General features: G+C 39.8%; 1 protein-coding gene across 1 annotated transcript in view; it reads right to left on the minus strand.

The window, feature by feature from the left end:
* Positions 1 to 24,844, minus strand: part of Pou6f2 (POU class 6 homeobox 2) — a 482,646-nt gene extending 457,802 nt beyond the window's left edge. Inside the window, exon 1 of the mRNA XM_004668844.2 lies at positions 24,740 to 24,844. Coding sequence (XP_004668901.2) covers positions 24,740 to 24,844 — 105 coding nt within the window. The remainder of the gene's footprint in view (positions 1 to 24,739) is intronic.
* Positions 24,845 to 26,368: the final 1,524 nt, after the last annotated feature.

Raw genomic sequence — 26,368 nt, forward strand, 5'->3', positions numbered from 1 at the left:
CACCCTTCCTCTCTCCCTCATACTGAAGTTACTGCTCATCAGCCCCAGTGATTCTTAGTATTTGCCTATCCCCTCACCTCGTGGACTGGGACTACAGGCATGCATGGACAAACCCAGCTTTTTACATGGTTTCTGGTGAGTTGAACTCAGCAGTTTGTATCCCAAGCAGCCCTCATGATTAAGTGCCAAGTGCTCTTAACTGCTGAGTCATTTCCCCAGCTGATAAAAACTTTTTCTTCTTTTCAATATCATATGCCTAGGTCATCCAACTTCATTGAAAACAACTTTAATGTCATTTAACCCACAACTTTAATCAGTCCCCTCTTTGAAGACATGAGATGTTATTTGTGTGTGAATGCCAATAGGAAGTCTTCCACCAGATATGAATACTTCCTAAAATTACTAAGTCAGGCTCAGATAATTTTTTGTTGTAGCTTATTTTAAAATAGTCCTTACTATTACTGAATTTTTAGGTTTAGAAGAGAAAATTTTTGCAAAAAATCCTACAAGCATGAAATTAACATTGTAGTATGCTCTTGATGGCTTTTTGTATATATTTATGAGTATTTAGAGACACTTAGATATACTTCTCATAGTTTTACTCATAAGATGGAAGCAAGTGGCACATAAAGGCTATAACTTGCCTCTCCAGCTAGTAACTGGGACTTTTCCCATGCTATTAAGTCTTCAGCTTCAAATATGGTGATGACAATCTCATGTTAGAACCACAAGTACCAGAACCTCCCATGGATTGTGGATGACACTGTGTACAGTTAACAGTAAGTCAGCAGACACTGTAATACTCACTTCTCATTGCCTAACATTTGTATTTCACCCAGAATGAACACTTCATAAATACATGCTAAGGTTTCCTGGCAGTAGAAGAAGATAGAATAGAGGGAAAGTATGGCAGAGAAGAAGGAGATGAACATCAGAAAATATTCAGAAATTCTCCTGAAGGGAAAAATAACCTATATGCTTTAAAGTGCCTCCAGTGAAACAATGACCAATATAAATATAAAACAGGGGTTGAGAAATAGGATTGTCATGGCTGGGGATATGGTCTAGTGGATAAACACTCACACAAGCATGAGGAAGGCCTGAATTCCAATCCCTAGAGCCCACATACAAAGGCTAGGCATAGTGAAGCAAGTATGTAATCCCAGCCCTGGAGAAGGGAAAACAGGTGACTCGCTAGAACTCACTGGATAGCTACTATGACTGAATTGATGAGCTCTACATTCAGTGAAAGTCCCTGGCTCAATAAGTAAAATGGAGACCTACTGAAAAAGACCTTCAATATTGACTTCTGGCCTCCACATGCAGGTGCATATATGTGCACACATGCTTACACACATATGAACACACATACACATGCACACTACATACATACACAAAGGAAAAGAAAAGAAATAGTAATGAGATGGCATTACTTTAAAAGAAAGGAGTGTTAGGCTAGAATTGTCAAATACAAATGGACTTGTAACTGGACATATCATCCACCCAAACCCTGACCCGGAGTCATGGGAGGATGTAGGCATTCAAAGGTTTTATAGTGTCACCTGTGAATATACCAGGATGGCTGGCAAGGGCTTATTTCAGGTGTGGAAAAGTCTACTATTCCCTCAACAACTATAGCTTAACTGGCTATACATATAGTATATTATGACATGAAAGTTGACACCACATACCAAAATACTAAATACTACACATGCTTCAGGGTTTTGAGTTATTGCAGCCATGGGAGTTATAAGTTCTGAATGGCAATAAGCATGGAGGCAGAGCCACCTGAGCAACCTGGGAGCATGCCTTTCGGGAAGCCCTGTGCACTCCTACACTTCACAAATCTTTATTGTGCCGACTATGTGTAGCATGGAGCTAGAGACTGAGAAAAAATATGGTGCACACCTCAAGGAGCTCTTAAATAAATATATCCTATAGGACCCAGTAGTTCTGTACAGAATGTGGTCAGTCAATTCTACATTTCACAAATGACATATGGAGATGCCTACAAAATGCTACTACAATCTACACCAATTCCAGTATCTTCATGACTAAACTAACTCTCTAATGCCCACTACTGGTTTCCATGGATAGGTCATTAAGCTAAAAATGTGTTAGCATAAATTATTTTCCCTTGCTCCTTCCCAATCCAACCTTTCAGCAACTAACACATATTAACACTAAAAATCTTTACTGTCTAAATTTTTCGACTGTTCCTATTGCATTAAAAATACTGTTTAGAATATGTTGATGTAGGGCCTTGAGAGATTGCTTAGTGGTTAAGCACTTTCCTGTGAAGCCTAAGGACCCTGGTTCAAGGCTCAATTCCCCAGGACCCACGTTAGCCAGATGCACAAGGGGGCACACACGTCTCGAGTCCATTTGCAGTGGCTGGAAGTCCTGGTGTGTCCATTCTCTCTCTGCCTCTTTCTTTTTCTCTCTATCTGTCGCTCTCAAATAAATAGATAAAAATAAAAAAAAATTTAAAGAAAAGAATATGTTGATGTAGGCATACATACTGATCTATACATTTTCAGATTTTCAAATGACTGTATATCCCATGACAGTTAAATAAATATCTACCATCTACCTAAATATATATGTCTCAATACTAGTATGCAAAAAAAAATGAAGTCATATTATGCTTAGTATAAACTCACTTATATTTGAAGGTGGGTGCTACAACCTTATGATCCAGAGTTATTCAACTTACTTGAGTACACCGTGATCAATTAAGACAGTTCAAGCTAGAATGTATCTTATATTAAGAAAACAGTGGAAAAACATTTTGCAATAGAGGAGATACTCTAGAAGATTAGAACCAATTAATGAATATGTATTTTAATAAGAATGTATTAGATTAGCTCACAGGATCCAGTCTGAGCAGTCCAGAAATAGCTGTCTACAGCTAGGGAAACAGAGAACCCAGAGCTGCTCAGGCCAAGAGGCTGATGTCTCAGCATCCCAATCTGGCATTGAAGGTCTTGAGGATTTCTAGAGAGCTGCTGGTCTTCAGTCCACATCGGAAGGTTGATGAAGCTGATTCCAATGTCCATGGAGGATAGAGAGCAATGGAGACAATACATGCACCAGCAAGTAGCACAGGTAGGCAGGCAGCAGGCCCTGTGTGACACCTCCTGGAAGGACCATCCACTCTGGAGGTAGGTCTTGCCCTCTCCATCAATGCTTCATGGAAGCACTTACAGACCTGCACAAGAGTCATGTCTCTTTAATTGATGCTTAATCTGATATACTTGGCAAGACAATTTAATTCTCACAGATTTCCTCTAGCACCCCTAAGCACAGGAAGTTTCAAAGTCTAGGAGATGTCACAGGTAATGTGTTAGCAGAAATGAAAAGTAATACATAACTGTATGCAACATTTATGTGACTGTTGGGAGGGAGCTGAGGGTATGAAGAAGGAAAGAGAGAAAATGAAAAATATGTAGAAATGGTCACAGAATATACAGATGTATATAAAGACAATTTGGGGATGGAGAATGGCTTAGTGATTAAGGTACTTGATTGCAAGCCTGATGACCCAGGTTCTGAACCTCAATACCCACATAAAGCCATATGCATAAAGTGGAAAATGTGTCTGGAGTTCATTTGAAGTGACAAGAGGCCCTGGTATGCTTCTTGTCTTCCCTCTCTTCTCTTCTCTCCTCTTCTCTTCTCTCTCTTACCCTCCCTTCCTCCCTCCTAGAAAATAACAAAGAAATAAATTTTAAAAATAAAGATCACTTTATTAAAAAAAACTCTGTTTTGACCATTTTTTTTAATAGACAAAGTGCTTAGGCCTAGGGACTAGAAATAAATGGTCAAAGTTATCTTGTAAGTGCCCAAATGTAAATGTTCAGTAGATTTGGCTACTGACCTTGGCCAAATTAGTTATTAACTTTGAATTAAGAAAAGTATCTTCAGAGAGTTGTAGTTGATAATCCCTTATAAGCATTCTCTATCCATATGAAATTCATACTTCTTCAAAGTAGGATGACCTTGTCAAGTCTGCTTACATATTATATATCCATCTCTGCTGTCAGATCCAAGGCAGCTGGGTCTTAATTATTCCCAAGGCATCAAAATTTGCTCAACAAATATTAAACTTTTGTTGAATGATGAATTTTTTTCACAAAATATATATGTTTAATAGATCTAATAGTCCAAGATCTATGCATTTAACCATCACACAGGGATAGACAACACCAAATGGATGCACACAGAATAGTTCTACAGTGGTCATTGTCAAAGGAAAATCACATGCAATAACCCTAATAATAATAAATAATAATAATAACCTAAAATAATAATAATAATAACAAATAATAATAACCCTAATTCAAAACAGAAGGTGAGTGCCAAAAAATATATACTTCTCTGAGTATTGACCCAGAGTCATATGAGACAGCAGGACAGGATTCTGGGGGACCTGGCACTTCTAGGTTGACTGGCAGGATAAAACTAAGCAAAAATTGTGGTGGAGTTTCAAATGTGTAGAAGAAATAAACTCCTAATAAAAATGTGAGTAATCTAGGTCAAGATAGTTAAGAGTTGGGCTGGATGCCATGAAATAACATAGATGCACCTGTGAGAGATGGTTGGGTCCTTCCATGATGTCATCCCTAACCTTGAACCAGGAAATGTGCCCTGTGGAAGGACTCCAGCATGTGCAATGGACATCAAAGTCAGCAAAAAGCAGAAGTGAGTTTCTTCCACAACTCTAATCAGAACCCCAATGCTGTTGTCTAATCAGCCTTTGTAGCATTATTAGACATGTGTGAAGGTCACTGAAGGAAGAACAGGACCTTGAACATGAAGAGAGTTATTTCAACCACCTAGGAAAGGGGGAACAAAATTCAGAAAGGGATGTGGGAGTATGAATGAACAAAGACACCCTGGTAAATCCTGTACATTCTGTCCATTAACTAATCTGGGAGAAGTCAGGAAAGGTAGGTTGCTGGGACTACTAAATTCTGTTGTCAGCTTGATCAGATGAGAAATCAAGAAAGATACATGCCTCTTGGGAAGGTCTGTGAGCACGTTTCCAGGAAGGATTGATGGAGTAAGCAAGAGTTGTTAGAGCATCAGTCAGTTATTGTGGGGCAGAGGGCAATGCCTCTGGATATTCCCTCCCACCCTGTGGCTTTTACAATCTTTCCAGCCCATCTTCCATAAAATTCCCCGAACCACAGTGGGCGCTGTTGCTGAAGACACCACATGCTGTGTGATAGTTAATGTGTTGTCAACTTGATCTGTTTAGTAATCCACAGAAATCCCCTTTGGGTGGATCCTTGAGGTTGCTTCCAGGAAGGATTAACTGAAGGAGAAAATCCTTCCCCCAGAAGCTCTGAGGAGAACTTCATACAAGGAAGCTCTGGGTGAAAAGAGCCCCTTCCTTCTTCCCCCTTGGCTGCTGGAGCTGCTTGCTGTCTTCCAGCATGGTTTGAAGACCAGCTTGGACTGAAGACCAGCATTAACTGAAGACCCACGTGGATCCAAACCCAGCAGCTCCCCAGGAAGCCTCCAGGCCTTCCAATGCCATCTGCAGTGCTGGATCAGGACTGCTGAGGCATCTGGCCATGTGGACTGAGCAGTTATCAAGTTCCTTGATTATTGGGCTTGCAACTGCTACTGGACTACCGTAAACTAATCCAATCAATTCCCTTTTTTTCTAGCAGTTCTGTTCCTCTACAGAACCCTGACAAATACATGCTGCTATCACAGAACATGGAGACACCCGGCTGGAATCTGGAAGGAAGCAAGTCCCCAGATGGTTAGCCTGCATAGTGCTGGAAAAGCTACATGAGCTACTGGGGACGATGGCCAACAAACTTGTGAGCAAGCAGGGGACGGTGCTACAGAGAAGCAAAAGCCTGACAAGATGCACACATCTGTGCAACAACGGCACCCGTCCTAGCTGGGTAACCAGTGGCTCTCTGATTGGCTAAGAGATCTTCTCAGAACTGTGAACCAGGTCAGAATCCGATGGAGACCAAGATCATGGACTCCAGCAAGAAGCTACCACTAGTGTTTGGCCAAAAGAGAGGCTACCTCCATTCTTTCTAGATTAACAATGGTTATTCACTTTAACCTATCCTAATCTAACTCTCCATTGGAGAATCTGTTTTTCCTTTTCAGTTTTTGTCTTTTTACTAGCCTCAGTTGCTTTGAATCCTAAGGGGAAAGGCTGGGAAGATGGCTCAATGGTTGAAGGTGCTTGTATGACTTTGAAGTGGACAAAAGCTTTTTACAAATGGATTAATTACTTGTAGGAAAGGAGAGAAATGAACATGATCCTAAACATTTAAGGTACTAAGGAGTGGTTGGTGCTAGGTGTTGGCTCCAAAGGGAGGACCAGCACCTGAGAAAATATTGAAATTCTCCTTTAGAACATTAGACTTATCTCACTGCCTTGAAATTCAACGGTGATGGATCAAACATGAAACACTTAGGAAGTTTCATAAGTTTTCACCACTTGTGATAAGAAAAAGCAACAAGCAAAGATTTCCATAACCTCTAAAGAGCCAAATAGGAACCACTGAGACCTCTGTTGGTGCACAGTGTGCGTCAGGGTTGGGCATGGAGACAGAAGCTCTGACTCTTTGCATGCAGCCCAGCCTTTCCTTCTGGTAAGTTGCCCCAATCCAAAACACAGGGCCATGAGAAATATTCAGTCACAGTTCTATGCTGAAAGCCACATTTTTTTCAATAAGCTTTGTAAGTAAAAAGTAAAAATTAACCTCAGGAATTAAATAAATTGTCTTCATTATTATACCTTAAAACTCTAATACAGTTAAGTGAATCAATAAAATATGTAGTTTATTTTTTACTAAAGCATAATAGTAATTTGTCCTCTAAATTTAACTTATAGCCAGTGGGTCAGAACATGCTCTGCTATTTATGTTGTCATAAAGCTAATGTGAGCTCCTTTATAGTGACAAAGTAAGCAATCAGGCAGATATGAGGAGGCAGAATGACCTCTCATCAACATTTACTATAAAACTATTTATGACAGAGATTTGATTCAATAGCAAAAGGAAGAAATCCATTGAAATATTGAAGGTAGAAAGGTGTGAGCCCATGAAAAGAAGTTTCACACATCTGCATGCTAAAACCAGCTGATAGTTTCATCAGCTATTTTGGCTTTTTGCACACACCGAACTTTATTCCTTCTTACCAGTCTCTACCAAGTCCCCCACACTTCTAGATTCTGGCAGGAGACGATATCAGTCCAGAGCTCATGAGTCTGAATAAGCACCATGTCTCTTTCCTTGGATGCTGACCAGTCATGGTGCAGGAATGTGTGTTGGGAAGTAGCAGAAGAGACAGCATATACTACACTTCATTGGATGACAAGTTCAACAGAAAACAGCATCCTTTATGATATTCCAAAGCGAAAAGAATTTTGTTGAAAATCATGGCTATTTATTTTGCCAAACCGTACTGTTTTCTGACCATATATCCATAGGGTCTGACAGCCTGAGTTACCTGAAAAGTTAAAGGAAGTATTTGGGAGTAAACTCTGGTCCTATATTCATAACCCACAAATGCACACAAAATGAATGTTTGATGAAAATTTCAAACTATTAAATAGATATATTTTTCATTTTAGCCCCACTTTTGTCTTCAGAGCCACAACTATTTAAAATGCTACTTGACAGGAGTAAATACAGTTATAAACAAGTCAACATAATAAAAGATACTCTTCATCTAGTTCAATTTCCAAAAGAATAATGGAATTGAAATATGAAAAACAATGCAGTAGTGTAACCAAACTTTTTTAAGTAAGATCAGTCTTTCTTTCAGAGTCTCTGACTTCCCATCACCATAAAAAATAATAATCCTTCATAATAAAAAGTTTCATTATTAGTACATAATATAAGTATGTATAGGGGTCAATGTACATTTGCTGAAATTTAATTAAGTGATGTGACAAATACATAGAGAAAGCAAACATATGGAAACTTTAACATTCTAGCTGTAAATTTACACAAGAATTTTGCCCAGTTGTGAGATAATGAGTTAAACTATAATAGATGGATAAAAGAGTTTCTGAGGCTATTAATCTCCAAAAGTTTGGATACCATCAGAATTGTACTGCAAGCCTATTTTCAAACCATCTCTGAAATTGTATATGGTAATTGTATTTCTCTAGGACACAGGGCAGTCCTTCCTGAACACTCTACAGACCAGGCCTGCACTGCCCTGGCTCAGGGAACATTAGGAAAGAGATGAAACCTAATGTGACTCTTTGTTCAGTTAGGAGCAGTTCTGTGGATGGTCACCTAAGAGTGTAGCATTGCTTTCTACCTTCTATTTGACATCATTCTATTACATTTCATGAAAGAATTATTGTCCTGGATGCCACATGGAACCCGACTATGACAAATGTTGATAATGGCAACAATAAGTTCACTGGGCATAGTCTGGGAAGTCAGTGAGTCAGGAGTTCTTAGGAGGACCTGGTGGGGAAGGAGGAGAAGAGAAAGAGTTGAGGAAGAGAGGGATAAAGGAGCTGGATCTGTAATAAAATATGGCTTTCTGAGGATATGATACTAAGCATCATGCTTTCTACCAGCAACATTTAGGGTTGTGATTCAGTTCTGTAGTTCTTTGTATGGCTAAAGATTAACAACTAGCCTTAGACATCCTTGTCCAAATTATAACTTCGCCACTTCCTGCTTTCCCTAACCTCAGTTTCTTAGTTAATAAAATAAAGTAACAATGTAGCTACCTCACAGACTTCCTCTATTAAATTATATTTGCGAAGTGTCTGGATCCCAGCAAGTGCTCACCAATTCAGAAATTATTATCATTATCAGTATCTATCTATCTATCTATCTATCTATCTATCTATCTATCTATCTATCTATCCATCCATCCATCCATCCATCCATCCATCTATCTATCTGGCACAGACATACCCTAAATGACATCTTATCCATAACATCTAACACATTCTTCTAAACATTCAAGTAGTAGACATTTTGTCTACTTTAAAGAAAAACTAAACTAATAGAATTCAAAGGTTATATCTGATTACTTTTCATTCATCTTTCTCTGGACTGCATTATAAACCTGTGAGACAGAGTTGAAAGATTGGTCTGACAATATTAAATACAGAAAACAAGAATTTTACAGGCATTAATGACCACAATGTGTTTCTGGTCTCTAGGCACACTAACTGCATTGAAGACATGCACCTATGTCAATTTCTTTTATAAATATTAATGCAGCCCATGAAAGAAGTTACAATATACACTTTGTTCAGCTGAGTTGGTGGCATGTAATATTGTGGTTTTAAAGTCATAATGTGCCCAACCATGAACTCGCTTGTACATCACTTTCTCTTATTCTTAATCTTAAATACAATATTGTGATCATTATTGCTATTTGTACTCTTTTGAGTCTCCAACATATAAGGGATAAATATATCTGCATGTGGCATAATCTAGCTTTTCTTTTAATATTACACTTTACCTTCTTTTAGGAAGCACAATTTGAGAGTTCTTTTGGTAAAGCACATCCCATTTGGGAGTCAGTCACATCTCCACTCAGTTGCTCAGGTTGGCTTATTTAAAAAAAAAAAAAAATGCCTAGCACACTCAATCCCAGCACTCAGGAGGCAGAGTAGGAGGATCATCATGAGTTCGAGGCCACCCTAAGATTACATAGTGAATTTCAGGTCAGCCTGGGCTAGAGTGAGATCCTACCTCAAAAAACCAAATAATAATAATAATAATAATAATAATAATAATAATTGCCTATCAATAGAGAATGGAGCATCACAATACATGGGCCAGTACAGAGAATAATGCAGATTTAAGGCCAGGCATGATGGCTCCTGTGGTCACATTGCCTTGGAGGGCTGAGGCAGAATGATTACTTGAGCTCAAGAGTTTAGGCCAGTCACAGCATGACTGTCTTTTTAAAACAAAATCCAAATCTATTTTAAATAACATAAAATACTGTTCAATATATGTTTAAGAAATGTACTGGTTAGATGCAGAATCCTTCTTGAGTTGTGTGGATATCTTTTATGCTGATATATGCATGTAAAATTTCTGTAAGGAGAGGTAAGAAATTACAAATCAATATTTGTGCAGAGAGGTACTTTACCTCATAGTTTATAGTCTTCCATGATGTTGAAATTATTTGTTACAATCGCATATTGTTTTTATAATTTCTTAAACAAACTATATAGCTTCGCCACCCATCACATGTATATGCGCTGTGCTCCTGCTCAGTGACTCAGCCTCTCTGTCGGCGTTAATCAGATGTGCTACCGGAACTAGTCGCTCACACCCTGTGCAAGAGACTTGGAGGAAATCACCCCAGCCTGTTTGCTTCAGCAATGGGCAGAGTAGCGATAGATTGGAAGCCCACTATGAAAAACAACTTCCCGGTTTTTATGGGGACTAACACAGTAATAGCACTCAAATCTTTTTTTTTTTTTTTTCCTTTTTTCGTTTTTTGAAGTAGGGTCTTGCTCTAGCCCAGGCTGACCTGGAATTCATTCTGTATTCTCAAGGTGGCCTCAAACTCATGACAATCCTTCCACCTCTGCCTCCCAAGTGCTGGAATTAAAGGCGTGAGACACCATACCCAGCCAATAATGCTCAAATCTTGATGTTCAAAAGGTATGAGGTATTTTTCCATTCTCTTGAATAACTTAATTGAGAAGAATATTTTCAGTAAGTATCTATCATTGTTTTTTTTTTCTTGTACTATGAAAAGAAAGACTTAAAATATTTTTAGACTATTAGGAGTAAATAATCAAGTCTTTCTAAAATCTTCAAAGTCTGTGTGTTTGTGTATGTGTGTGTGTGTGGGGGGGGGGTTTGCAGTCCGGTTCGCATTGCTGGTAGAAATCACCCAACCAAGAGCAGCTTCTGGGAAAAAGAGGTTTATTTGGCTTACAGGCTCGAGGGGAAGCTCCACGATGGCAGGGGAAAACGATGGCATGAGAAGAGGGTGGACATCACCCCCTGGCCAACAGAAGATGGACCACAGCAACAGGAGGGTGTGCCAAACACTGGCATGGGGAAACTGGCTATAAAGCCCATAAGCCCGCCCGCAACAATACACTCCCTCCAGGAGGCATTAATTCCCAAATCTCCATCAGCTGGGAACCTAGCATTCAGAACACCTAAGTTTATGGGGGACACCTGAATCAAACCACCACATTCCGCCCCTGGCCCCATAAACTGATATCCATACATAATGTAAAATACAATGCTTTCACTCTGACTTTAAAAGTCCCCATAGTTTTAATCAATCTCAACGATGTTCATATATCCCCATAGTTTAAGATCTTTTAACTGAGCCATAATACCAACATATAACCTCAAAAAACCCAGAATGGCACAGAATAAATATTCACACTGCAAAAGATGGCATTGGGCATAGCAAAGAAACATTCAACCAATACAAGATTTAAAATAACCAGGGCAAACATCAAACTCTATAGCTTCAAGTCCAGCAACTCAAACCAGTGACAAATCTTCAAGTCCGATAATTCTAACCAGCAACAAGTCTCTGGCATTCCAATTCCGCCCCCCAGCTAGGCTACTCACAGTCCTGGAAAAATTCATCGGGGCCGGCAGCTCCTCGGCAGCCATCTCATGGTCCCGGCATCTCCACTGGGTCTCCACTGCAAGCCACGGTTCATCTTCATGGCCCCATGGGGTCTCTATGCAGGCAACCAGCAAACCTGCTTCACACTGCCCATGGCCATTTCCAAAACACAAGACCGTGTTGCAAACTCAATGACCCTCTTTCCAGCATTTCTTATACTCCACAATACCAGGTAGGGTGCCAATTTGTTAATCCAGGGGGGAATAAAGCAGACTTTGAAGAACAGGGCACTCCTTGAGCACCCAGACCCCTTCAAAAGAGCTGACATTCTTCCTGTTGCCCCAGCGCAGGTCAGCTAACCCAGTCTCAAAGGTTGTAATCTCTCAGTTGCAGCTAAACGGGCAGTTCACCCAAAGATGTTCCTTTCTGTGCCATATCCCTCTGCACACACCAGTTCATTTCTACGCTAGGCAACCCTGCACAACTTCTCAGGACATGGGCACAAGAGCAAACTTCTCACACAAACTGCTAGCCCAGTCCAGGCACAGCTCTTTCTCACCCTCATAAGCCAAACCTCACAGTCCATAGTTCTTACTGCCTTCAGGTCTTTCAGCTCTGACCAGGATAGACCACCAAGCTGTACTTACAGCACTGCAAGGCATCTCTTAGGCCAAGGTTCCAACTCCTTCCACATTCCTCTTGAAAATCAGCTACAAAAGGCTGAAGCCACACAGTCAGGTGTCTAGCAGCAATCCCACTCCTCGGTACCACTTTACTGTTGCAGTCCGGTTCGCATTGCTGGTAGAAATCACCCAACCAAGAGCAGCTTCTGGGAAAAATAGGTTTATTTGGCTTACAGGCTCGAGGGGAAGCTCCACGATGGCAGGGGAAAACGATGGCATGAGCAGAGGGTGGACATCACCCCCTGGCCAACAGAAGATGGACCACAGCAACAGGAGGGTGTGCCAAACACTGGCATGGGGAAACTGGCTATAAAGCCCATAAGCCCGCCCGCAACAATACACTCCCTCCAGGAGGCATTAATTCCCAAATCTCCATCAGCTGGGAACCTAGCATTCAGAACACCTAAGTTTATGGGGGACACCTGAATCAAACCACCACAGGGGATATTAATCAGATTACCAGACTGACTCATTTTTATTCTTGCTCTAGATTCTTTAGTCCTCTGAAATCTAATTATTAGATTTATTTATTTATTTATTTATTTATTTGACAGAGGGAGAGAGAGAGAGAGACAGAGAGAGAAAATGGGTGCACCAGGGCTTCCAGCCACTGATAATGAACTCCAGATGCTTGTGCCCCCTTGTGCATCTGGCTAATGTGGGTCCTGGGTAATCAAACCAGGGTCCTTTAGCTTCGCAGGCAAACCCCTTAACCACTAAGCTATCCCTTCAGCCCCTAATTATTAGTTTTTATCACATATAGACAGTTTTCCAAAAAGGAACCACACTGTACTTCTTGAATGAGAAACTTTAATTTGATTGTTTTGGCTTTCATAAAACTTTAAATGTTATTTCTGATTTCTTTTGTATTAGCAACATTAGAAAAACACTAAGAAATAAACAAGAATATGTAAAGTTTCACTCTGTTACAAAAAGAATTGAAACAGAGAAGATGGCCACAGTAGAAATCTACTTTTCAGACCTTTGAACACATTCTGCTCATATGAAAAAAGATACATTTTTGAATTTAGGGGTTTTGTTTTAATATTACTACCAACTTTCCACAAAAGTCTCCTATTTTTCCAAAATTCTGACCTAGGGCATTTTATCCCACAATCATCACTCGTGTCTACCATCCAACCAGCATCATGTCAAATCTGGCTGCAAGATTAAGTTTCCTGATTCAAAATTCAATATTACAACCCTAAGGATAGAAGATCCAAGCTGGAACATTCTCTTAAAAGAAAAAAAAAAAAAAAAAGGATAAAATTGTTTCAGCCCAGAGACCACAGTTTGCCCTGACCAGAATGAGAAATTGTTGGGACTGACACTAAGTGAAATGAGTGTCGTGTTCATGGCTTTACTTGTGAACATTAAGCAACATTTTACATTTGTCCCAACTTTCAACCTTTCAGATAAAAGGTTGAAGGAGTCTTATGTTCTTTTATTATTTAAGGCTTGCAAAATTATAGCTCTATCAGAGCAATACCCTACCATAGCATGGTTTTGTGTGCCTGGGCTCATTCCTATCCACTGGCCTTAGTATTGGAGGGCTAGAACTGAAGATCTAATAATTACCTCCTTTTTTCTCCCTCTGCCTTCAGTATCAATTGGGGCCTCTTGAATCCATGCTTATGAGTAAATAGAGTATTTATCCCTCTCTCAGCAATAAAGCATTTCATTTAAAACATAAGTTATACACTGAAAACAAAGTTTTCTATAAATAAAGTACTTTTTTTGTTGTTGTTGTTTTTTTGAGGTAGAGTCTTGCTCTAGCCCAAGCTGACCTGAGCTGAGGAGATGACATTGTGGTTAAATGTGCTTGCTTTCAAAGTCTGTTGGTCTAGGGTTAAATTCCCCAAACACCCACGTAATGCTGGACGGACATTTGTTTGCAGTGGCACAAGATCCTGGTGTATGAGTGCACGTGCAAACACATGTGTGTGCACACACACAAATATATAATTATTTTTAAAAAGAATAAGTTTGAGTTCTGATTAATACTAAGAAAAAATAGCCCTTTCGGTGAGCATTTAATGTTTTTAAAATATACTTGTTTCTCTACATTTCTGAGGGAGGGAGGCAATGGCACCACACCTGCCATGGCAAAACTAAAACCTGGAGTCTCACCTAAGATGGCTACAAACAATTTCTGAGCAACGGTGCCCCACACTTCCCAATCTAGCAAAGCCAGGTTACCTGCTCCTGAGTTCATGAGCCAATATGGTCTCCTCCTCACGCGCCTGAGTCTGAAGGGGGCCGGCATGTGTATGATCTCTCCTGTTTGGGCTGCTGACCTGAGTTTACTCCAAGCTGTCGCCTGAACACCAGTGTGTGAGCCAGACTGGAGTGGGCTGGGGGTGGGGGGGGGGGCTCTTATTGCCCCAGTACTTTTCTGCCTGCTTCTGGCTTGTATTTTGTTTCTGGATGGCTTTTCAATTTGTTACCTGTATGATTTTCCTCTAAACTCTGAGTCCTTTCCTATCTAGTCTCTTGGCCACAGTACTCTAGAGGCTGATTCCTGCCTGACTACAAAGAGAGGAAAGAACTTCTTTTCACTGGGACACTTTTTCTGTCTTTGTTTTCGGTGTTTTCTCACTGTGAGCCCCGGGTCCTTCCAGACCCTGTTTCTTCATCTTACCTGACCGCATGTATGTTCTCTTCATGGGCTCTGTCTTGGAGGCTTTCCTAACTCTCCATTAGCCCATCTACTCTTCTAGAAAGGAGGGGAATTCCTTCCCTCGTGGTCTGAGTCTATCTAGTCTTCCTCTAGATATCAAAACCCAACACTCAGTAATTCATAATTTACCCTTCTCAGAGTCTGTTTTCTCAATTTTTTATTAAAATGGAGAAAGAACCTTAAGTTTAGGGTTCATAGGCTTGTTGGGGGGGATACCCCATGAGCTCCAAAATCCCACAACACTTTCTTCTTAAAATAGCTTTTAAATATTCAGGTAAAATCAGAGTCAACACCAGAGTAAATCCCAGAAACATCTGTAATAAGCTGAAGCATCAAAGCACTGATCCAACAACTGACATAAAACTCCAAAGATTTTAAAAAAGAAAGAGTATGCCCACACAAGTGCAATAGTGGCACACAGCCATGGTGGGGAACCAACTGCTCTTGATTTGGCTAACTGATCCCCTCAGTGGTACAGGACCCATAGCTGGAACTTGGAAACAAGTCAGAACCATATCCAAACATAAGCCCACTCTCCAATATCAAGCTACCATCAATCATGGGCTACAAGAGGGCCTACACCTATTAAACTCTCTATTTAAAAAGTAAGTGTTATCTCAATTTTCCGGGTGCTAACTTACTCTCCGTTGAAGAATCTGCTTCTCTTTTTTCAGATAGATGCAGATCCTAAGGAGAGAGCTGCCCCATCATACCTCAAAAGGGCCTGACTGAAACTAAGGAAAATTGGCGAAACAAACAAGGGTGTTGTTTTCCTGATGAAGCAGTGTTGCAGTCAGGTTCGCATTGCTGGTAGAAATCACCCAACCAAGAGCAGCTTCTGGGAAAAAGAGATTTATTTTGGCTTACAGGCTCGAGGGGGAAGCTCCACGATGGCAGGGGAAAACGATGGCATGAGCAGAGAGTGGACATCACCCCCTGGCCAACAGAAGGTGGACCACAGCAACAGGAGGGTGTGCCAAACAATGGCATGGGGAAACTGGCTATAAAGCCCATAAGCCGGCCCCCAACAATACACTCCCTCCAGGAGGCATTAATTCCCAAATCTTCATCAGCTGGGAACCTAGCATTCAGAACTCCTAAGTTTATGGGGGACACCTGAATCAAACCACCACATTCCGCCCCTGACCCCATAAACTGATAATCATACATGATGTAAAATGCAATGCATTCATCTCATTTTAAAAGTCCCCATAGTTTTTATCAATCCCAATGATGTTCATACATCCCCATAGTTCAAGATCTTTTAACTGAGCCATAATACCAAAAAATAACCTCAAAAAACCCATAATGGCACAGAATAAATATTCACACTGCAAAAGATGGCATTGAGCATAGCAAAGAAACATTCAACCAATACAAGATTTAAAACAACCAGGGCAAACATCAAACTCTGTAGCTTCAAGTCCAGCAACTCTAGCCAGTGACAAATCTTCAAGTCCGATAATTCTAACCAGCAACAAGTCTCTGGCATTCCAATTCCACCCCTCCAGCTAGGCTACTCACAGTCCTTTCATCGGGGCCGGCAGCTCCTTGGCAGCCATCTCATGGTCCCGGCATCTCCACTGGGTCTCCACTGCAAGCCACGGTTCATCTTCATGGCCCCATGGGGTCTCTATGCAGGCAACCAGCAAACCTGCTTCACACTGCCCATGGCCATTTCCAAAACACAAGACCATGTTGCAAACTCAATGACCCTCTTTCCAGCATTTCTTATACTCCACAATACCATGTAGGGTGCCAATTTGTTAATCCAGGGGGGAATAAAGCAGACTTTGAAGAACAGGACTCCTTGAGCACTCAGGCCTCTTCAAAAGAGTTGACATTCTTCTTGTTGCCCCAGCGCAGGTCAGCTAGTCCAGTCTCAAAGGTAGTAATCTCTCAGTTGCAGCTGAACGGGCAACAGTTCACCCAAAGATTTTTCTTTCTGTGCCATATCCCTCTGCACACACCAGTTCATTTCTATGCAAAGCAACCCTGCACAACTTCTCAGGACATGGGCACAAGAGCAAGCTTCTCACACAAACTGCTAGCCCAGTCCAGGCAAAGCTTTTTCTCACCCTCATAAGCCAAACATCACAGTCCATAGTTCTTACTGCATTCAGGTCTTGCAGCTCAGACCAGAACAGTCCATCAAGCTATACTTACAGCACTGCAAGGCATCTCTTAGGCCAAGGTTTCAAATCCTCCCACATTCCTCTTGAAAATCCGGTCCAAAAGGCCGAAGCCACACCAGTCAGGTGTCTAGCAGCAATCCCACTCCTCGGTACCACTTTACTGTTGCAGTCAGGTTCACATTGCTGGTAGAAATCACCCAACCAAAAGTAGCTTCTGGGAAAAAGAGATTTATTTTGGCTTACAGGCTCAAGGGGAGGCTCTGCGATGGCAGGGGGAAACGATGGCATGAGCAGAGGGTGGACATCACCCCCTGGCTAACATAAGGTGGGACACAGCAACAGGAGAGTGTGCCAAACACTGGCATGGGGAAACTGGCTATAAAGCCCATAGGCTGGCCCCCAACAATACACTCCCTCCAGGAGGCGTTAATTACCAAATCTCCATCAGCTGGGAACCTAGCATTCAGAACTCCTGAGTTTATGGGGGACACCTGAATCAAACCACCACAAGCGGATACCAGCACAAAGGGGGAAGGAGAACAACACAGAGAAAAATCAGCTCCTACCAAACCACAGAGCCAGAGCCTCAGAGGCCCCCAACCCCTCATCACTGAATCAGACCAAAAATGAACCCAGCATGGCTCAGGGAAATTTTGCAGAAGAGGGGGTGGAAAGAATGTCAGAGTCACATGTTCTGTCATGATATGCAGAAACATTTATCATACGAAGAACTGTGGGCTAACTCCACAATGCACGACCCACTTACATCAACAAGGAGGTGCCATTGGGAGGGGGTAGGTCATGGGTGAGCCTAAACAATGGTACCAAACTGCCTGTATTTGCTGAAAAGAAAACTAATAAATTTAAAAAAACAAAAAAGAGTATTCCTTAATTTTGAAGTTCATGTATAGCATAAACACTGAGAGCTTTCTCCCCCTTGGCTTTGTTTTCTAATTTTATTTTTCTTGTCCTAAAGTATTTCTTCACTATTTGTATATCAATTGTTAAGCAAGATGAAGTAGACTTACAAGATAATTTAAAAATGATACTCGCTAAAGAAACAAGTATGCTGCAGAGTTGGCTTGGTTTTGCCTGTGGCCTGGTCTGTCTTTCCAGCGGTGTCATTCCTGCCTGGGCAGCCCACACAGGCTTACTTTCCCTCAGTACCCCTCACACTGATTGTGGAAAACAAAAGAAAGGCTGATTGGGAAGTGACAATGAAAACTTGGAATGCTGGAGCACTCACTATGAGTGAATGATGCTGTCCTTTGCATTAAAGGTAACACATTTATTTGTATCTTTGAATCGTGGGAGGAGAGCTAATGGTTACATGCTTCTTGCTGGCATAATCAGCCTCTTAAAGGAAAAAAAGAAACTGAAAAATAGGTGAAATTTAAAATATTTTGTTGATTCTCAACTTTTTTCCCCTTGATTATAGAAGAGGTGCTAAAGACAGCAGGGCTGCAGGTCACTGGGTTCAGAACCAAATGCCAACAGCTAATCTGTCTAGTGATATAAGAGTCCTTCCTTCCATGGGTAGTTTAAAGCTAGTGATGAAACAAAAAACAATTTTCCAAAACCAGCCAACTTAGAAAATAAAGTATTTGGAGCTGGAGAGATGGCTTAGCAGTTAAGGCCCTTGCCTGCGAAGCCTAAGAACTCATGTTTGAATCAACAGGTCCTATGTAAGTCAGACACAGTGATGCAAGCATGCAATGTTGCACATGCACACAAGGGGGCGCATGCCTCTGGAATTCACTTGCAGTGGCTGAAGGCCTTGGTGCACCCATTCTCTTTCTCTCTCTCTCTCTGCCTCTTTCTTTCTCTCTCAAATAAATTTAAATAATTTTTTTAATTTTTAAAATATAAAAATAAGAAAAAATAAAGTATTTTGCAATTTAGTGAATTTCCTTTAATATAAACAAAGACATTTTCAATGATTTTTTTCTACTATTTACATATAAACACTTTGTATTTACCAAACAATGTTACTTCTGAAATAACGTATGATCAACTACACATGGGATCAAGAAAATTAACAGAAGCATAGGAAAAACAGAAAGTGAATCTTTCAAATAAAAAGCCATTTTCACAATTTCAATTGCCTCACATTATGGAATTTCAAAGAACCAGTAAACAACTGGAAGAAAAGTGAAGGCTTACTGAAGTGCGATGACAGTGCTTTACAATACTTTCTTCAAATTGAGATGCAGAAGAAAGTTCAAAGAAAAGCCGACACAAACTTGGAGTGTAATTTTAAGTCTGCTTAAGACAACATGGCTCATCAGAGCAATTTACATATGCTCATAAAACAAGACCTGACTCAGTGCTTTTTCACTGGAAACATGCTTTACCTGCACATGAGAAGGAAGGAAGAGAGGGAGAAACCGAGGGAGTGGGAAAGAGAATACAAATGCTGATTTACCTTTATATTTACAATAGTTATTATTCCCAGGTAAAGACTGGCCATAAAGGCCAGTTAATTTAAAAGTTGTATAATTTTATATTTTCTTTGTGTTCAAATTATAATCAATATCTCTCATTTCACAGTGTTTCTTTAAATTCAATCTTTTCATATTTATTTTTGATTACCCACTTTACTTTTTACTTGATGAAATGCTAGAAAAAAGCAACAATTTAAACATCAATTTTTATAAACAAGAAAGGAAACAAAAAGATACCTTAAACTAGTTAGTAGTAAGCAGTTTACACAGCAAAGAAAACTGATAAAAAAAATATCTTCATGGACTTCCAGCAAATTTTACATGCAGGATACATCACATGCAAACTTTCTTTCACATACTTAAGAGTTGCAAAAGCTTTAAATTTTTTCTCGTTTTTTATTTTTATCTATTTATTTGAGAGCAACAGACAGAGAGAGAAAGAGGCACAGAGAGAGAGGGGGAGAGAGAGAGAGAGAGAGAGAGAGCGCCAGGGCCTCCATCCACTGCAAACGAACTCCAGACGCGTGCGCCCCCTGTGCATCTGACTAACGTGGGACCTGGGGAATCGAGCCTCAAACCGGGATCCTTAGGCTTCACAGGCAAGCGCTTAACCACTAAGCCATCTCTCCAGCCCAAGCTTTAAATTTTTAAGCATTGAAAATAACACTTGAAGAGTTTGGGACAGTTTCTTTTCTTTTTTCTTTTTTCTTTTTCTTTCTTTTTTTTTTTTTTTTTCAAGGTAGGGTCTCACTCTGGTCCAGGCTGACCTGGAATTAACTCTGTCATCTCAGGGTGGCCTTGAACTCATGGAGATCCTCCTACCTCTGCCTCCCCAGTGCTGGGATGAAAGGCATGTGCCACCACTCCCAGCTGGGACAGTTTCTTTAATTGACCTTGGAAACTCAAAGAAAATTTACTTTCCAGTCCTAATTTCATCTAAGGGTTGTTTTGTATTATTAACATCACTATATATATAATACTATCACTACATTGATAAAAATGGCTTCATAATTTAAATGCCTATAGTCTAAAGTTAACAAAAATTGAGTAAATCAGATAAAAATCACAAAAGCTGACATAGACCTTAACTCTAAATAGAATTTCAAATTAAGGTCCATAGGAAGGATACAGTACAAATTCAATTTCAAAGAATCTAGCATTTCCCAAAGGAATATTAGCAACATTTTGTATTCAGAAAGAATAATCTTTCATTAATTTGTATTTTTCTAATATACTAATCCCCTGAAATTACCATAGAAAATGCATTTTCAAAAGAATTAAAGCAGTAATAACTTCATACCCTTGAAATTATAAAATATTATTAAAGTTACATGTCAGTTTCAAAAAATGGCATCCAGACCCACAAAAATGGCTTCCTAGAGTATGTAGGAGTTTGGTTCTAAAGATAAGGTTGGATCAGTCTTAATGTGTTCACTTGACAAACATGTTATTCACTATCTACCTCTTCCTATATAACCTCCACCTTAAATCTGCTTGAACATATCTTAGATCTACACCGACTACTGTCTGGAACAATGGAGGGTATATACAAATATATATAATCAACTGGCTTTATACTAAAACAATGAAAATTTTGTGTTCTAGCATCAGAACATAAAAGTGAAAAAAGGTGGGCTGGAGGGATAGCTTAACAGCTAAGACACTTGCCTGGAAAGCTAAAGTCCCAGGTTCAATTCCCCAGGATCCATGTAAGCCAGATGCACAAAGTGGTGCAAGCCTCTAGAGTTCGTTTGCAGCGGCTGAAGGCCCTGGCACGCCCATTCTCTCTTTTTCTCTCTCTTCCTCACTCTGTGTGTATCTCTCTCTCTCTCTTTCTCTCCCTCTCTCTCTCTCTCTCTCTTTCTCTCTCTCTCTCTCTCTCGCTCTGTAATAAGTAAAATTATTTAAACAGTGAAAGAAATATGCACTAAGATACTGTCACAAATCAAATGCAAATGCAGATTCCGTAGGTATCTCTGAGCCATTCACATGTACTGAATTCTCTCTTAGATATCTGCCTTGGCTTTCTAATGTGCAACTGTAACCACTTCAAATTCTCTACGTCTACTTGGAGAAAGACCTGTGCTATAAGTGAGAAAGACTGTGAAACCTTTTTAAAAAAATTTTTTTGTTCATTTTTATTTATTTACTTGAGAGTGACAGAGAGAAAGAGGCAGATAGACAGAGAGAGAGAGAATGGGTGCACCAGGGCTTCCAGCCACTGCAAATGAACTCCAGATGCGTGCGCCACCTTGTGCATCTGGCTAATGTGGGTCCTGGGGAATCGCGCCTCGAACTGGGGTCCTTAGGCTTCACAGGCAAGCACTTAACCACTAAGCCATCTCTCCAGTCCAAAAGCTTTGATTACTACTCCTTACCAAGCAAGGGTTTTCAAGCCTTGCTTTTAAATATACCTCCACTCAGCAGGTGAGGATAGGCCCAATTGATAATGCAAATGTTTGTGTTTCTTCTCTCAAGACATGTATATTAATTTGTCTTCTTTGCCTGCTCTGATTCTTATTTCTAAATGGCAGTGGGTTAGAAAGGCAAATAACCAGTGAGAGGATGGATGTCCATTCAAAATACTCATCTGCTTAATTGCCTGCTTGAAGGAGAGAAAGTCCTGAGGGAAAAACTTAAACGAGCAGGATCATGGCCATACCACAAAAAAAGTCCACTCTTCCCTTCAGTAGAAGCAATTATGGATATATCTGATCCTAGAGAAATGGAAAACACAGCCCCAGAGATCATGTTTCAATGGAACTTTTCTGTATTTCGAATGGAACATGTAGTCCCTCCTTGGAACAGAGAAAGAAGAAAATTAATATGCATTCTTAAAATAAGCAACAAACATTTGCATTATCACATGGCTCCATACCTGCTGAGTAGATATTAGAGGATGTTTAATTGAAGGGCTTAAAAAAATATCCTTACTGGTTAGGAATGGGTACAAAGCAATATTTTTTTTTTTACTCTTTTCCTTATTTTAGAGACAATTGTTTGAGTAAATGTTCTTATCTGTCCTATAGCAGTTAAAATGAAGTTATTTCAAGTGTGTTTACCATTTTTTCTTTTATATTTACAAATTTGAATCAAATTTAGATTTTCTTGTTTTCATGGTATGCATAAAAGAAAGCATACTATTTCTCTTTTCTTTTAATATCTAGTGCTTCAATTTGAAATAAACAGATGAGTATTCTAGAGTGTATTTATTAATCACTGAGGTTTTCACAATCTTCCAAATAATTACTTGCATAATTTATATCTTAACAATAAGTGTTTTAAACAAAGATTTTTGAGACATGACATCAGAAAATGTGGCTATTTTGGTGAAACTATTTTCAAAGCACTCATAACACCTCATTAACTTGTGTGGCTCCTGGACTTAGAGAACCTCAAGAGACTACTTCCAGTGTTCATGATGCAAAGATAAATCATATAAAGCTCCTTACATCTGTAAAATATGCACTTACAATTGATTTTCAACAAAAAATTAAAATAAGTAAAAGTATCTCCCCTGATTTTTAAGAGAGATATGTACAAAAAGAAATCTAGAATAACTTTGCACAGTACAGAGTGCCCTAGCCACGCTGGAAAGAAAGCACCAGAACGCAGAGTGTCGTTGCAGCAAGACAAGACAGATACGGGCATCTGCTTTCACAGGGATTTATGCAATGCTCTACTCCACATACAATTATCTTGGCTCCACTTAACATACTTGTTCATCAGCAAACACAGTGAAGCAGGTATTGGCAATACATAAAATCAGCTAGTCCTATATTTTCTCCTGAGAAATATGCACAGTCTTCACTTTATAACAAAAAACACTTTAAAAGTTTCTTAATATTTATGCTTTGTTGAAATAAATATCTACTTTTAAAATAATGCCTGTGGAAATGTAGTATTATATATCTGGCATTTACCATTTAAAAATACATTATGAGGCACGCTGGTATTAATACACCATGTGCTTACAAAACACTAAAGTGCTTTACCTATAATTATTGAAAACAGAGTACAACGGTCTATTTTCCACTGTGTGATTAACAGCAAACATATTTAATGTCATTACTTCGCCAGCCTGTCTTAATTGGAAAGTATGCAAAAAAGAAAAACAAAAACTTTTAAGAGTTCATAAATATTCATAACTATATTCTGATGTATGAGTTAACAATTCTTAAGAAATATAAATAACTTAGAGAATGTTAGCAAAAATATTACCAAAAAAAAGAACCCAAACCATATACAGCCCCCTTTTCCACAGCCTACCCCATATTAAGTAAAGCACCCTCCCTCCTCAGCAGACACTTATCATTCAGCACTTCAGTTATCAGAAGGCAAATGAAAATATTATGATCCTTTCTCTGCTCACTTAGCTTCTAGTGGAAAGAAACATGTGAACACAAACAGGAACTCTCGATTTACCGGGAAGCGCCAGACAGAGAGAGCTGGACTCACTGACCCATCTGGAAGACAAAGACGACAGCAGAGCTCTGCAACCAGCTTGCCAGGCCTCTGAGAGACATGGTGGAATTTCATCACAGCAGCCCCACAGCCGCTCACCTCCCGGATCCAGGGAGAGGAATGAAACAGAGCTGTTTATTAAAGCTGTTGTGCGGGATTGCATTAGAACCACACGCAGGCCACCTGGACCTCTCCGATTGTGGCCGTGTTTAATTTGCAGCCTGCCCCTCTGCAGCAGCAGAGGCGACAACTACCACGATGTTTACCAGGCTCAGTCACACACTATCAGGGCTACAAGTGAAAGCACTTGTATTTGTGTATTTGTATATTTGAGAGAGAGAGGGAGAGGAAAAGAGGGTAAAAGAGAATCTAAATAAAAATATGAGAGAAATTGTAACTACTACCTAGGAAGCACTTTATTATCTTCTCACACTTTATCACAATCTAAGCAGAAAAACAAATTCTTAAAATGAATCTTTAAACATTCAGGCCAAATGAAGAATTTGATGTGGTCTTCAAATTTGTTGCTGTTGGTTTTGTTTTTAGTTTTTAAGAGAATTGCATTGAAGTTTGAAGCTGAGGTTTCCTGGCCAGCTTTAACGGTGCCTTTTGCCTTCTGTGCTCTCAGCACTATGCTGGCAGGTAGCTGAAGATGTGGACAGAAAGATGGCACAGTAAATATGAATTATGTGAATCATATGGTGAGACCCTTGTGGAAAAAAAAGGGGAGTTGAGAAATGGCTGACTCCATACCTGACCAATTACAGCTTGCATGGTCCCCGTGTCCTGCTGCGCCGAGAGATCGCAATCCATCATATGTTGTCTTTGAAAAGGAGAATGGGGGTTTCTGGCATGCATCTGTCAATCAACTTCTGCACTCACAACCATCACCAAAAGCAAGGGGGAAAAAAAAGTCAAGCTGCTCCACCAAATAGGATGAAACCGTCATGTGACCTCCGGCAGACGCGCACACACACATTCACCTCCATAGAGCGTAAGAATTTTCTGTAGATATAAAATGACATTGACAAATATCCAATACCAAGTAAATAAAGTGAGACAAACAGCTATTCTCCACAGACAAAACATGGGCTGTAATCTTCTGCTAAAGGTTTAACAACCCGGTGAAGATTTTTCTGATGTTCTAGAAATCTATTTTTAAATCAAAAACAAAAGAATTAACTATTTCATGTAAGTGATAATTGAGACTCTGGACTTTCACCCTATAATTGTTTTATAATACAATTTATTGTTCTACTTCTCTTCACCTGTCTCTCATGATTTTATTGTCGAGTGCTCCAATTGAGCTTTTGATAACAGAAAGTCATCTCTGCAATTCATTAAATAAGTCACTTTAGGAAAAAGTCTTGAACTGTTAACCACCAGGTGCTCTGATATTTGTCGACTAGAGATGGATATATACAATCATTTGTGTAAACTATGAGGAGCACTCAAATATAAAATATTCAAGGTGTGTAAATAGTGGTCACTAAACTTCTCATCTTCTAAAAGGTTAGGAAACAATCTGCTTCCAGCTCCTCTCAGCTGATGGAACATGATGACAGATATTTTCACTTGCCTTTTTTTTTTAATCTGATTTAAGCTATTTGGTTTTACACACCCCAGGACAAACTGCTGATGTATTATGGGCCAATTATTATAAGACATGTATATAACAGTGTAGCTCCAGGATCAAGAAACTTTCCAGAGAGCCCTGTAGATATTGCACAGTTTGCTTTCTTGAAATCCCACATTACAACTAGTCTCATCAATTCAATGGCTTGGCAGCGCTGATGCTCGTGTATGTTCCGTTTTTTAAACTGAAGTTCATTACTTACTGTACTCTTCCTAAACCTTAAAAAATTATAAAAGGCCAGGCGTGGTGGCACACGCCTTTAATCCCAGCACTCAGGAGGCAGAGGTAGGAGGATTGCCCTGAGTTCAAGGCCACCCTGAAACTACCTAGTGAATTCCAGGTCAGCCTGGGCTAGAGTGAAACCCTACCTCACAAAAAAACAAAAACAAAAACAAAAAATATAAAATTACTTTGTGAAATGAGAATTATTTTTTGAAGTTTAAAGTTAATGTTCAGCTGGACAGAAGGGGAAATTAAGAGAAATGGTTAGTTCAGAATGTGTATCATGCATGTTATAATAATTACATAAATTATAACTTGAATATTAATTAAAAGGAAACTCAAATAACAGAATTTCAATGTTTTCAAAGAAAGCTTTGGGAGAAAAGGACCAAGGGCTGACATTTCGCTGGTTTCTCATTAGGAACTAGTTCAACACACACACACACACGCGCGCGCACACACACACACACACACACACACACACACACAAACACACACACACCCCACCCTCCTGAACCCAGGCT

The sequence above is a fragment of the Jaculus jaculus genome, chromosome 16, assembly GCF_020740685.1.
Source record: "Jaculus jaculus isolate mJacJac1 chromosome 16, mJacJac1.mat.Y.cur, whole genome shotgun sequence".
Classification (NCBI taxonomy): domain Eukaryota; kingdom Metazoa; phylum Chordata; class Mammalia; order Rodentia; family Dipodidae; genus Jaculus; species Jaculus jaculus.